The following is a 14,203-nucleotide window of genomic DNA, read 5'->3' as shown; positions in this document are numbered from 1 at the left end:
GAATGGAGAGACTGATACTAAGGAAGCAAAACAAAGTACACCTCTGTACATACAGTGTGTGCGTGTGTGTGTGTGTGTGTGTGTGTGTGTGTGTGTGTGTGTGTGTGTGTGTGTGTGCATGTGCGTGTGCGTGCCCTGTGTCATTCTACCAAATACTGCCAAGAACAAAGCATGAATGGGGAATGTCCGGTTGTGTGTCCCTCCTGCTGCGACACACGCATGCGTCCATGCGTCCCGCCTCCCGCTGCATGGCGTCACGTTTACTGGTGGGACAGAGGAAGAGGAGGATGTTATCTCTCTGCACACCAGCAGCTGCCATGTTTATCAGTACTTTATCATTATTGATCCACTATCATCCCAATCATGCTTTACTTCCGACTTGAAGCTGCTTCTAGTGAGGGTTTAGGACTAGTGAGGGTTAAGACTAGTTAGGGTTATGACCAGTGAGGGTTAGGACCAGTTACCTGCTCATTGGGGACTTTCTTGTCTCCGTTTAAAGCCTTCAGCAGGACGGCGTCCTCATTCTTTGTGTTGGTCTTCATCTCCACGACGATGTCGTCTTTGGTCTTCTCTTTGGTGCTGCTGACAGAAACCCGGGTTACGACCATTTAAAAAGTGGGCTGGGTCTCATTAAAGTGACCCGGTGATCAGGGGTTCTAAATGCCAGAACCAGAACCCATTAAAGAGAACCCCTCTCCATAAAGACGTGGACGAGTCAAAGAAAGAAGGGCGTGAACAAATCCCAGAAAAAAATGAATCACTCATCTAAAAAAAGAGACTCAGCTAAGTGTGTGTTTCTGCGTGGTTCTGTGTGGTTCTGTGTAGTTTTCTGTGTGGTTTTACGTAGTTCTGTGTGGCTCTGTGTAGTTTTCTGTGTGGTTCTGTGTGGTTCTCTCTGGTTCTGCGTGGTTCTGTGTAGTTTCCTGTGGTTCTGCATAGTTTTCTCTGTGGTTCTGTGTAGTTTTCTGTGTGGTTCTCTCTGGTTCTGCGTGGTTCTGTGTAGTTTTCTGTGTGGTTCTGTGTAGTTTTCTGTGTGGTTTTACGTAGTTCTGTGTGGTTCTGCGTGGTTCTCACATCTCTTGTTTCCCTGAGCGTCCACACGGGATCTTCCCCTTCTTGTGCAGGAAGTAGAGGACGCTGCCGAGGACGGCCAGCAGCAGCAGACACAGAATGATGACCACAATGATCACACCGCTGCCCTCTGCTGCACGCACACACACACACACACACACACACACACACAGGTTAGTGTCATTTCCTGAGCATTCTGGGGGGAAAGATTCATTGTGGGAGGACTACATATCAGAATATTACTTCACTTCTCTTTCAGTCTTTGTAAATCCAGACTAAAAACATCTCAGAGTCTCTAAACTCTATCAGAGGCTCTGTTTTGCATCTTAAGGCTCTTATCCAACAAAGTCCACGTCCTCTTGCAGAAGACATCATTAGCAGAGCGTGAAATTATGTCACTTCAGTCATTAAAGTTGCAGGACTGCAGAGAAATGTCATTTATTTTGTGCAGCATCTGTGAAACATAAACTTAATAAGTCTGAGACTTTATTCAGAGGATTTGATTTTAAATCAAAGCATTTTGTCCCTTTGCTTTTTAGCCGTGTTTTAGTTTGCTGGTTCGAGGCCGCAAGGAAACAGCTGGGAAATACTACGAGTAGAAGTAACACCGGAAAGTACTGCAGTATTACCACACGTCTGACTATTAAATACAATGTATGAATGAATTCCAGCTCGAGTTGAACGTGAAGATTCATCAGCTCACATTTAATACTCACTCAAGTCAAAACTATTTTTATCATTTTCTGGGTTTTAGTTTAGTTTCCAGATGAAACATTCTGCATCCGAGGATTTAAAAATAAAACCAGGCTAAGCCGTCGTTAGCTGTTTAGCATCGTGACATTCCTTCTTAGTAGCGCCGCTGCTTCCAGGAAGCGTCTCGTCTGAAGGACTGTTTAAAACAGACCCTCAGAACCGTCATAAACAAGGAGAGAACCGAATGTTCAGAACGCAGCGGCCCGCTCTGTTCTTGAGGCTCGTGACGACTTCACTGTGAGAGGAAGACAAAATGATGCCTCTCTCCACTGCAAAAACAAAAACACCACTGCTGGGAAATGTCAGAAGTGAGACTAACGAATTCACAAATAAGGTTTTTGCTGGTGATTCGGGCCGAGGATCATCACGGCTGCTGCTGCGCTTCACTTTGCTGAGGTTGAGATTTCTCTCTCGGTATCAAACAGAATATTTCATGTGCTCCCGGGCCGACCCGACGAGCCGCAGCCGACTGAAGACAGGCTGGATTAAAGCCGCCGTAACGCATAAATAATCTACAGCGACGCAAACCTTTGTTGTCACAGACAGAAAGCAAGAAGACGCCGGTCGATGGGCTTACCAGGAGTGAAGGGGGCGGCTGAGGTGACCCTCGGAACTGAGAAGAACAGCAACACAAAGATCAGAAAACATTTTCAATTTAACAAAAAAACAGCAAAAAAAGAATAAAATAACGTACTCTAAAAACACAAAAATGTTAAGCGATAATTATCCAATGGAGCAGAAAAATAGACGGAAAATTCAACCTGAATAAAAACCAAAGTGGGCGTATAATGTTGGGAAGAATTCCCAAAAAAGGACTGTCGGAATGGAAACTGTATTTAAAGCTTTAAAGCTGTGTTGGTCCTCGCTTAAAGACGTACTCGTTTAGCGACAAGGAATCGCTGTTACGACGACTGGAATATACCGTCTGCAGAGTTGTGAGTGAGTACGTACAATAAAAACGGCCTGTAGGCATGTAAATAGAAAACGGTTTTTGACCACACTAATTGTCGGCAAAGTTGTCGGTCAATAGGTGTTTTGTTTAATGACGAAATGTTTAACGACAAATTTTTAACAACGGACTCCGTCAAACTGTAAGAAACGTAACTCCATCGCTAAGTAAGGACCAGCTGTATTTAAAAATGTACAAACTGTATTTAAAATTGTGTAAAACTGTATTTAAAATTTTATAAACTATATTTAAATAAAATTTATTTAACACGATAAACTGTATTTAAAACTTTATTTAAACTGTATTCAAAACTGTATAAACTTGATTTAAAATTGTATAAACGGTATTTAAAATTGTATAAAATGTATTTAACTTTATAATATTTATTTAACACTGTATAAACTGTATTTAAAACTGTAAAAATCTGTATTTAAAATGATTCATTAATTCATTTGCCAACCGCTTATTCCGTCATCGGGTCGCGGGCCAAGCTGGAGCCAATCTCAGCAGTCATTGGGCGAGAGGCGGGGTTACACCCTGGACAAGCCGCCAGTTCATCGCAGGGCAACATATTTAAAATTAAACTGTATAAATCTGTATTTAAAACGGTATAAACGGTATAAATCTGTATCTTGAGCATGGAGGATGCGGCTCCAGACTCTTACTGGCTTTGATGCTGAAGAACTTGACCTCGGTTCCCATGTCGTTGGAGGCGTTGCACAGGGCGCTCACGTCTGACGTGACTTTGAGCGACACCACGCTGCGAGTCGTGTGATCGTTCGCTTTGCTCACCACCTCGTGCCAGCTCTGTGGAGACAAACACAAAGTTATCGTCGCTAGGGCTAAAGCTAACGTCTACAGGTCATGAGCGCCGCCTGTTGGAATGTTGGCAGCCGTCACGGTGTCGTCTGATTGGCTACCTGGCTGCCGACGATGTTCCAGGTGATGCTGGGAAGCGGATGTCCCAGAGCCTCACAGCTCAGGTTCACCATCCTGCCTGCTGCCTCCTCCTGCTGCACCTCCTGCTGCACCCCCACCAGCTGGGGGCCGCCTGGACGCACACACACACACGCACGCACACACACACACACACACACACACACGCACACGATTCGATCACCGCATTAATATTTCCATGAATGATGTAAACAAAGAAACAAGGTGACGCGCTATTCACATGAATTCAATTCCTCTGCAGCATTTTCACATTAAAAGTCCTTCCATGATATTCGCTCTTTTCCTGGGTGTCTTCCTCATCTTCCTCTAAACGACTCCCTCTTTACTATCTAGCAGGTCATACAGGTCATCAGATGCCCTCTGTTTGACCTTTGCCTTGCGTCTCACCTCCCTGTACTCCCGTCTACTCTCTTCTGTCCTCTCAATGTCCCACTGCAGGCGGTAGCGCTAACAGCGGTGTGCAGTGCGACGAGGAGAAAAACGCAACCCGGGAGACGAGGACGGAAGGTGACGAAGACCTGAACTGAACGGGTTAAGCGAGATTGGAGCGCTCGGCCACTTAGCGTTAGCATCTGGAAGTTGCTCGTGTCTCAGTAGTCGGAAGTCGAGGTATTACTGTATATTTCAAAGCTTTGCAGTAGATTTTTGTCTTAGATTAGTTCCTCTTTTATTTTGTAGCGTTTCCTTTTCCCGCCTTTCCTCCGGGAGTTATTTTTCTTGCGGTTTCTCTTGGTTCTTGCACCTTTTGGACGTACTTTGCTGTACTTTTGTGGACTTCCTGTCTGCATGTCTTGTTTTGTAATGTTTTTGTTATTCAGCTTCCCTGCCCTGGATCCTGAGCGAACTAACCGACCCTGAGCGACGGGATCAGGGGGATCAGGGGGATCACGGGGTCACGGGGTCACAGAGAGACGAGACAAAGACAGGAGGAAACAATCAGAGTCTCAGAGCGGAGGGAAAGTCAAGCCAGGAAAAGGAAAGCACACAAAGACTGTCCCTCAGGAAGCGATCCTCTGTGGGCGGAGACTGACCTTGGACGATGATGTGAACGGAGCCGCTGGCGTGCAGCGCCGGCAGGGAGGGAACGGTCACCTCGCAGACGTACTCCCCCGTCGTTTCGTAGGCAGCGTCCTTCAGGTGTAAGGTGTTCCCCTGACCCACCTGCTGCCCGTCCTGCAAACACACACACACCATCTCCAGCTTTCTGCGTGGACTCTGAAGGCAGCTGATGCGTTCGGGTTCTCCCCCGGACTGACGCTCACCTTGAACCAGACGGTGGACGTCTTCAGAGAGGACAGGGCGTTGCAGGTCGCAGTCAGATCTTCTCCTTTCAGCATGACCTCTGAGTCTCTGGGTACCACCACAGCCGGGTCCAGGTCTTAGCACAACACACACAGGCTGGTCATGATGCGATCAGCATATCTCTGAGTGAAGACAGGAAGCAAGGTGTGTGTGTGTGTGTGCGCGCGCTTACAGTGCACAGTGAGCTGCACTTCTCCTTTGATGGTCTCGTCGGCGGTGTCCAGAGGACGACACTGGTAGATCCCGCCGTCTTTCCGGGACACTGGACTCAGGATCAACACGTCGCCGCTTTTTTCCAGTTCAACGTCCGGCTCCTGTAATGATGAAGATGATGATGAAGCTCCAGTATGTTCTCTGCTTCTGGTATCAGGCGTGGTTTGGACGGGTCTCGTGGGTCTTTGCCTCGCTGCTACAGTTTTATTTAGCAGAAAGAAAAAGGTTCCACAGACGGGATGCGTGTTTTCATTTTACTGATCGATGGCTTCTGAGCCGTGACGCCACTCAAACACGGTTTACACGAGAGGCCATTAGGCGAGGAAACGACTTAAACACATCCCAAATATTTCACTGTAACATCCAAACTGTCTTGGTTGATGGCAGGAAGCAGCTTCCACTCGATCGGAGGGAATCATCTCAGCGGCTGTTGGAGCTCGACCTAAAAACATGTCTTCGTTTAATGTTCATTTTCCCTAATTACTTATTAAATGTGATAAAGTAGGTCTGAACTTTCAGGGCGGACAGAAACTACGCAGCTCATTTGGTGAAAGGGCGACGGATTCACAAAATCAATTAAGAAGCTACTTTTCACCGTGAACTCCTTTTTTATTCCTCCAGTAGTCGGTTTTCTGGTCGGTTTCTCCCTGAGAGAACATGAAGTCATCGGAGTTGTGTGTTGCCCCCCCCCCCCCCCCCCCCACACACACACAGTGATTGTGTCTCCGACGTGGGAATGAGTCCTCGTCGGGTCGCCCCCCCCCGTCTCAGACCCGGTCCGGGCCAGCCAGGGTCAGATCAGAGGCGATACACATTTGTGTACACGGCCTTCGTCGGGCTCTGCATATCAAAAACATTCCCTGCGTGTCTCCCGTGTGTCACCCGTCGTCTCGGGGGGACGACTTCAAGGGTGAGAAAATTCCCTCCATTCTTACTTGTTCTCTGCTGAAAATGAAGGGCGATGGGGGGTTGCCGTCGCCCTGGCAACGCAGCTCCACAGTATCCCCCTCTTTCACCAAGCCCTGGGGCAACTCCTTCCACAGCTCCACCATGGTGGTGGGGTCTGGAGACACACACACACACACACACACACACAATGTCCATAATGCTGACAGCTCCGACTGTTTGGTGTCATTCAAGTCCAACAAGGGACAAATAAAGACAAATAAAGTGTGTTAAATATAAAACGTTGGGGCCTTAATGACGATAACAAGGTTTAAGGCTAACGTTTGATCTCAAGCTCAACCCAGTCTTTGATTTTGACGTTTTGCAGCGATGCTCGGGAATCCTCCCACGCATCACTCGCATGGTTGCAGTTGTTGCATCATCAAGACGAACATTCTTATTACGTTTACATCTGCAGTGCCGACTGGACGAGAACATTCTCCGTGGTGTTTGCCACAATATCAGCACACAAATAGTGCAACCTAAGACACTAAATATTATTATATTTAACACCTCACAAGAAACGGAGCATGGATTTGTTTCAAGAGGAGACCGTTTGCGCCGTTTGCTGTGAAAATGTGGAGTGTGCGGCGGCACCAGCAAGTATGCTAGTATGCTAAACAGCGCAGAACCTTCAAGACGTTTGGGACTCCAGGAGGGGAGTTAGAAATAACATTCCTCACTCCAAACCCCATTCGCTGACGGAGAACACGTGAAGGAGGCTTTCCTGTCTTTTATAAAACATAAAACATCGTTTATCTGGGATCGGCCCCGGTGAGACGAGAGCTCAGAGCTCACGCAGGTAGAAAAAGGCTCACAGTGGACGGTGATGTTGATGCTGCTGGACTCCACCGTCCTGATGGCTGCCGGGACAAAGAAGCTGACCTCGCAGGAGAAGAAGGCGTCTTTGTCCTCCTTGGACACCTTGTACTCCAGCGTGCTCTGGGCGGAGTAGAAGCCACCGGACTGGGAGACGAGCATCAGGACATTTACGCCTGGGACGCAGACATTTAACAACACAGGCGGGATTTAACACTCACTAATTAGAATCAGGTCCACCGTCCTGGACGGGGCAGGCTCTAAGAAACGCAGTGCCAGGTAGCAGATGGCTAACGATTGCTATTGTAGCTTAGCATCTTGTTAAAAGCCACTCCCGGTTTGCACTTACGTCCTGGGGCGGATGTCAGGGGCATCCCGTTCCTGTACCAGGTGATGTTCGGTTTGGGAAAACCATTCCGAGCCTCGCAAGAAGCAACCTGAGGGAACGACATCGTTAATCACAAAGGCGGGAAACGGGTAGAACACGGTTCTTCATGTGTTTAGCACCTTAGACGGCAGCTCATTGGTCACGGATATTCCAGCAGACACGCCTTCGATCACCGGAGCCTTGGGAGGAGCTGCGTAACGACATCACAGGAGGAGGATGAATCTCAAGGACGTTTCGGAGACGCTTTTAGGACACGCTCTCCGCTCTCACGTACCAAACACTCGGAGCTGCGTCTTGCCCTCCGCGCTCCCGGCCGCCAGCCCGTTGACCTGGCAGAAGAATTCCCTCTCGTCGGACAGCCGGACGTCCCGGACGGTGAGCCGGGTTCCCTGCTGGTCGAACTGCAGCTCGATGCGACCGCTGTAGTCCGTGCCGTTGTCCACCATCCGCTGACTGTCGTCGCTGTAGAAGATCCGCATCCGTGAACTGCTGCCAGCCGCTCCCTGCAGGGGGACACAGCCGGGACACGCCTCGCCTTTCACTCACGCCCCAGGAAGAGGGCTTCAGTGGAGGGAATATGTCCAACAACAGTCCAGTTCAGTGAGATAAGCTGGTTAGTTAGCTGGATAGTTAGCTGGTTAGTTTTCCTCTCACTGATTGAGTCATTGCCTGGAATTTTTCCAATTTGTTGTTGTCCCCAGTTTGACCTTTCATCTTACAAAAATGTAAACTCTTATTTTACTACTTTGTTTGCCTTTTTCATGCAAAATAACCTGAGAATGGGCGTCGTCCTGCCTGTGATTAAAAGAACATCAAAGGCCGATTCCATCCATTGTTTTATTCTGCCGAACCTTTCAACAGAGACTTTTAGCAGCAGCAAAATGTTGTTTGCTGATCATTTCTCAGTGGCTGCAGACAAAGAGAACAAATAGAACTCTGTGGGTCGGGACCGCATTGGCCCGCTACATGCTGGACCTGGACCTGGAGCTGGCTCAGACCTGTGGTGGGCTTGAGGCTTACACGTCATTACGGGCGCCGCAGGCACTTAGACACTAATGCACCCGACTGCACAATATAAAGTGCAGACACCCTGTAACGCTGCAGCCCCCACGCCACACACGCCGGGTTCCTGAATCGGGTCCAGCAGTACTCACCACAAACCACTGAATCATGACGAAGCTCGGCTCGCTGCTGGCGTCGCTGAAGTTGTGCTGGCAGGGGATGTGGGCCGGGTCGCCCAGGAACACCTCAACACTCTCCTGCATGGTCAGCTCCACCTTGGCCCACGCTGCAAAGCACCGACACGGACATAAATCACGCACGCCATGCTCGGCTGAGCCGTTTAAAAGCAGGCGCGTTTAGTGAGGATAAGACGAAAAGAGGATCCGAACAATAAAGAACTGATATTTCAAGGGTTCTACACAGATCTGTACTTCTCAGGAGGATTGTTCTGCAGACGAGGAGACATTTCATGGAACCCCCATTAAACATTAAACTCCGCATCCAAACATCGCTTCACCGTGACCGTGTTCCTCCTACGTCTAATTCTCACCCTCCGTCCTAATTTAATTAGAAGCTTCTTTGTCTTTGGCTGATGGCTGGCGGCCATCGCCAGCCAGCTTGGACCGGTCTGCCATGTTAGCAGAACAATGAAGAAAAAGCTTCTTGTCCACATGGTATAATTTTCATCTCCCTTCTGGCTGACTGCAACCACAAACCCACGTCTTGGCCAGGAACCAGTTCCCTTGGCATCGCGGGGGAATGCAGGGAGGAGAGCGCCGGCCAGTACGACGCCGGGCCCGTTCTGGGAGTCCATGTTGGACTTGGGTGCTGTTCTAGAGGGGCTGGATCGCATGGCGACGAAGACGAGCAGCTACTTCAGCAACTTCAGCGACAGCGAAGAACGGTTGGAATGGCTGCCGTGTGCATGCCGGGGCAGTAGGAGGCAGCGCAGCGGAGGAGCTTTAATAAAGGAGAGAGACTCTACAGCCGTGGGCGAGACTGATTGCATCATCAGCCACAGAGCATGGCTCCGCCCCTCAAGGAAGGAGGAACGGTTCTGTCTTCAAAAGCCAAATGACGAGGAGAGGCCGGTCGTCACCGTCTTCAGCTTTGGTGGGACCGGTCCACGCACGAAAGGAACTCAAAGGTCCAGTTGCCTCCCCGCCTGCCCCATTCTGCCCCCCCCCCCATCACCACCCTGTCCTCTCCTTAACTCACCACCGATCATTTCCACAGGTCACGTTTTTCGTCCCGCCCCTCCCTTCTACACCCTTCCGCCGCCAACCAATTCCTTCAGGACGTTAGGAACGCCCCCCCCCCCCCGAGATGGACCAGATGCCCCCTCACACACATGCATACTTACACCGAAGGTCAGAAACGGTTCGTCGGGACCTGAACGTGTCGACGGTGACAAACAGATTATAGAGACAGAAAAACAAGTCACAGAAGTCAAAAATGTCGCGTCTGTTTGGGGCCGGGCCGCTAACTCCACAGCTAATCCGATTAGCGCTGGGGGGTCGCTGGGGATTTGGCTTCCAAAGCCAACCTGGGACCGGTTTTATCTGTTCCTGTTGTGACTTTATGCTGCACGGACGAAAGCACACGCACACACACACACACACACACACAATCCATGCACCCTGACAACCAGACCCGTGGGCGTGTGTGTGTGTGTGTGTGTGTGTGCGCCTGCGTCTGGATGATACAGGCTAATTCATTCAGAAGAAGCACACACACACACACACACACACACACACACACACGCTGCCCGGCATATTTGGATGTGTTGACAGGATCAGGCCTCTGGCTGGACAACAAGACTCCAAATGACTGTCCTGACAGCGATGGGGGGGGGCAGGTTAATGCTGCATTATTATCCATTATTTAATCCTAATCAAGTGATCGCTGGAGGGATTAATGTGATTTTCCAGCCCCTCATCCGACAGAGACGGAAACAGCTGGACCTGAACTTCATTTACAAAAGGACGCATTTGGGATTTATATTTCTGAATTAGCTCTAAGCCTCTATTTCAGCTCTCTTTGTGCTCCAACAGGACGACAGACCCCGCCCGTGGCGCCCGTTAGCACGTAAACAGGCGTAATGACGCGCGTGGAGGATGTGACAGTTCGGGTTTCTGTCCTTCTATTCAGAGCAGATGACACGGTAAGAGACATAATGAGGGACATCCGTCCAGCAAACAGTCCCTCATTATGAGCCGAGCACGGGGACAATGCCCCCGGACGCTAACCGAAGAGGACACTGTGATTAGCTCGCTACTTAATTAACGCTGTCAGCTTAGGTCTCTGGCAGATCTGCAGCCACCGATAACAGTCCGAACAAACCTGCCCCCCCCCCCCCCCCCTAATCCCTCACGGGTCCGCTGAGCCGCGAAATGAGGCGAGATTCTTCTGAGAAGAGAAAGATCCAGAAATAAATGATCTATGAAGCAGCAGACCTGGACGGGCTTCTCCGGGCGACGCAACATTTCCTGTATTTGATTCCACTTTTATGGGAAAAGAAAAGCAGCTTATTGAAGCTGCCGGTGAAGAAACGGACGAGCAGAGCGACGTTCCTCAGAGGGCGGCGCGTGTAAAACGCGAGCATGTAAGTGTGGATGAGGAACACCTGGGGGGGCCCTCGGCGCCGCCCGACATCAAAGGGCCCTGAGACACGTTCAGTAAAGCGTACAGTGGCGAGGAGAGCTCCTTGTGCCGCTTTCACAGGCACAAATCTCCCAGCAGACCGTTCCCCGGGAGACGGGCGGGGGCGGGGGCGGCGGCGAAGGGCCCGGCGATAAGGAAGTGCTGCAAATCTCCTCAAAGGCGCCTCTTTACGCCTCAGCGATCGCCCTTTCATCACAGCCCCAGCCTGCGGCCCCGCCCACAACCCCACCGGTGATGGAGGTGGGCTCGCTGCAGATGTCCGTGGATGGCGCCGATGTCACGTTCACGCTGCTTTGAACCACGCGAACTTAGCTGTGATGCGCCCGTTTTAAAACAATTCACCAAGGCAGGGGGTGCAACGTTCGGCGTTCCTGCCGATGAGGCGGTGGGCAACCCCGAGCAGGACGACCCCGAGCAGGACGACCCCGAGCAGGGCGACCCCGTGCAGGACGACCCCGTGCAGGGACAACCCCGAGCAGGGCGACCCCGTGCAGGGCGACCCCGTGCAGGGCGACCCCGAGCAGGACGACCCCGAGCAGGGCGACCCCGAGGTTGAACAATGCGGGCGCCATCGTTCTCGCTTGCTGCAGAAAAACGAGGCGTGAATGAGATCCAGCTGCACGGATCGACTTACATCCCAACATCAAAGAAGACGGTATTTTCGTTATTTCGTGGTTTTTACTTCTGCCCCCCCCCCCCCCCAAACGCCGACTTTTCGGGCCTCCCTCATCGTTCCTGCTGTTTAGCAGCTTCCTCAGCAACAGCATTAAATTTTCATCGCCGCAGCCGATGGGTGAGACGCCATTAAAGGAGGAGCGTGAATGTTTTATTCATGCTCGTAGCTGAAGTTCGTGTTCCTATTTATCCGCCATCATTTGACTCCTCCCCCCCTCAGAAATGCGGGGCTGAGGCACGCAGGTCGCCCCGCAGCCACACGATGGCTAATTAAAGGTCAAAGGGCTAAACACTCCCGTTGCATCAATGGAGGTACAACAAACTCAAGCGATGAACCCGACTCGACTCAAAGTCCTCCTGCTCGTCATAGAAAGGCTCCGCCCACTGACGCCTGACCGGAGACGTCTCATATTAAAAGCACGCGACAGACGAGACATTCAGGTGAGACGGCAGCACAAAGGCCTCGTTGTCCCGTCTCCTGCGGTCGTCATCACCGTGGTGGAAATCCCTGAAGCCACAAAACCAGGAGCCGAAGGGCGGGACTTAGGCACCCGCATCCAATCAAATGTCCAGAAGATCTTCATGGTCAATACAGAAAACACGAATCGCAGCAATCCTGAAAGTGCCCGAGACGAGATCTCGTTCATTTGAGAGACCGCCGGGTCGGTTTCAGCCGGAGAACGTTCCATCCGGATCGTTTTCCTCTTCCGCCGCTCTGATGTCATCGCATCTGACCAATCGTTTTAGGTCATTGTTTCTGTTACTTATTACATCCATCCATCATCACCGCATCAGAACCGTCACCGGCAGGAGCTTCAAACATCCAGCACGACGTGCACGCACACACGCACACACGCACACAGGCACACACGCACACAGACGCACACGCACGTTTAAACTGTGACCGTTTCTGACAGCATTAGCATTCAAGCTGCGGCCATCCCACAACAAAGGCCCCCGTTTGCACGCCGTCTCCTTTTATCCCGTCCACCGGGCAGGAGGCGAACCGCCGGGCAGAGCGTGCCACGCCCAACCCCCCCCCCCGCCGTTACAGGACCCCCACCGAGAACCTTAATGCTCTCAAAGAGCATATCGGAGTGATCACAGGTGCACGGCTCTGTTAATGAGGAGAGGGCACCACACACACACACACACAGGCACACACACACACACACGCACGCACACACACACACACACACGCACACACTCTATGAGCGCTTTGACAACCTTTTCAAAAATAACACTCTGTTCATGAGCTCTGATCAATACTCATAGCCCCCCCCCCCCCGACAGGAACCTGGACCAGACCCAGCTGGACAGACCCGGGTAGAACAATGGCAGTCGTCCCTCTGGGGGAGTTCGGGGCCCCTGAGAGTGAAGACGACACGTCCTTCATCACGAGTTCAGCGTGAGCCTCGTTCTGTTCCACGATGGCTTTAACACATGGTCGAACCGTTAACTCTTTAGTGTCTGACTGAACGCAGGTCGTCCATCATCCTGCTTGTCCCGTTTGTCCCGCTTGTCCTTTGGCGGCTGCTGATTATCTTGGAGCTTTTTTGTCAACAGAGATCAGACAGGCTGATGGTCCCCGTATGAAAAGTCAAAAACAGGAAACATTTCCCGCTTTGAATGATTTTCTCACTCAAACACGTTTAATTCTAAGAAGGAATAAAATGTCAACACAGCATCTGTATAGAACTCCAGATGTGCTCTTCTGAGCCTTCCATCGTCCGCTCCTGAGCTCTACTGGTTGTGTATCTCGACGCGCAGCTCGCCGGAGAGAAGAGAAAGAAGCAAAGATCTGACGTGCATGTCGGCTCGGAAAATGAGTTCCGGCACGCAAGAAACGACCGAAAAGCTTCAGACTAATGTTTGGTCTAGAATCAGGGCATCGTTTGTTGGGTGAGCTTTGTGGAGCTTCAAAGGCTGGATGAGGGCAGCTTACAGCCCCGGCAGAGGCATGCACCGTGGAATGGGGGGGGGGGGGCTTCAGATGGAGACGATATCACGATGCAGCAACAACACAATTAAAGAGGCTGAACAGTAATGTGATTACAGGAGGACAACGTGCACCATGCATGTGGACTGGTGTGTGCATGTACACACCGTCTGCATGAGCCCCCCCCCCCCCCCTCTGCAGCGGTCCTATTGACACCCCTCCCACTTTAAACTGCTCTATTTCCATAATAAACGCTCCCAGTATTTCACGTTCAAACACAAAGCGCTCGTTGCAGGAAGTCAGCAACACTTTCTAAAAACATCAAGCACGAAGGAGCGCCTGTGTCTGCTGCTCGGAACCGGCTCCACTGTCTGAGGCGAGCGCCGGCGTGCGCCTGTGTCTGCTGCTCGGAACCGGCTCCACTGTCTGAGGCGAGCGCCGGCGTGCGCCTGTGTCTGCTGCTCGGAACCGGCTCCACTGTCTGAGGCGAGCGCCGGCGTGCGCCTGTGTCTGCTGCTCGGAACCG

At 51.1% G+C, this 14,203-nt stretch overlaps 1 protein-coding gene across 1 annotated transcript; it reads right to left on the bottom strand.

Annotated features, from left to right (window-relative positions):
• Positions 1-434: 434 nt before the first annotated feature.
• On the bottom strand, positions 435-9,252 carry mcama (melanoma cell adhesion molecule a). Its single transcript, XM_068744221.1, has 15 exons — positions 9,120-9,252; positions 8,552-8,685; positions 7,672-7,900; positions 7,517-7,587; positions 7,359-7,446; positions 7,009-7,185; positions 6,181-6,308; positions 5,205-5,346; positions 4,993-5,108; positions 4,762-4,903; positions 3,694-3,824; positions 3,439-3,580; positions 2,402-2,437; positions 1,075-1,204; positions 435-579 (listed from the first exon to the last, which is right to left on the bottom strand). Exons 1-15 carry the CDS (start codon positions 9,250-9,252, stop codon positions 435-437), a joined length of 1,944 nt encoding a protein of 647 aa, XP_068600322.1.
• Positions 9,253-14,203: the final 4,951 nt, after the last annotated feature.

The sequence above is a fragment of the Brachionichthys hirsutus genome, chromosome 10 (genome assembly GCF_040956055.1).
Source record: "Brachionichthys hirsutus isolate HB-005 chromosome 10, CSIRO-AGI_Bhir_v1, whole genome shotgun sequence".
Classification (NCBI taxonomy): domain Eukaryota; kingdom Metazoa; phylum Chordata; class Actinopteri; order Lophiiformes; family Brachionichthyidae; genus Brachionichthys; species Brachionichthys hirsutus.
Note: the sequence above shows the minus strand (reverse complement) of the source record. Positions and strands in the feature narration are given on the sequence as shown.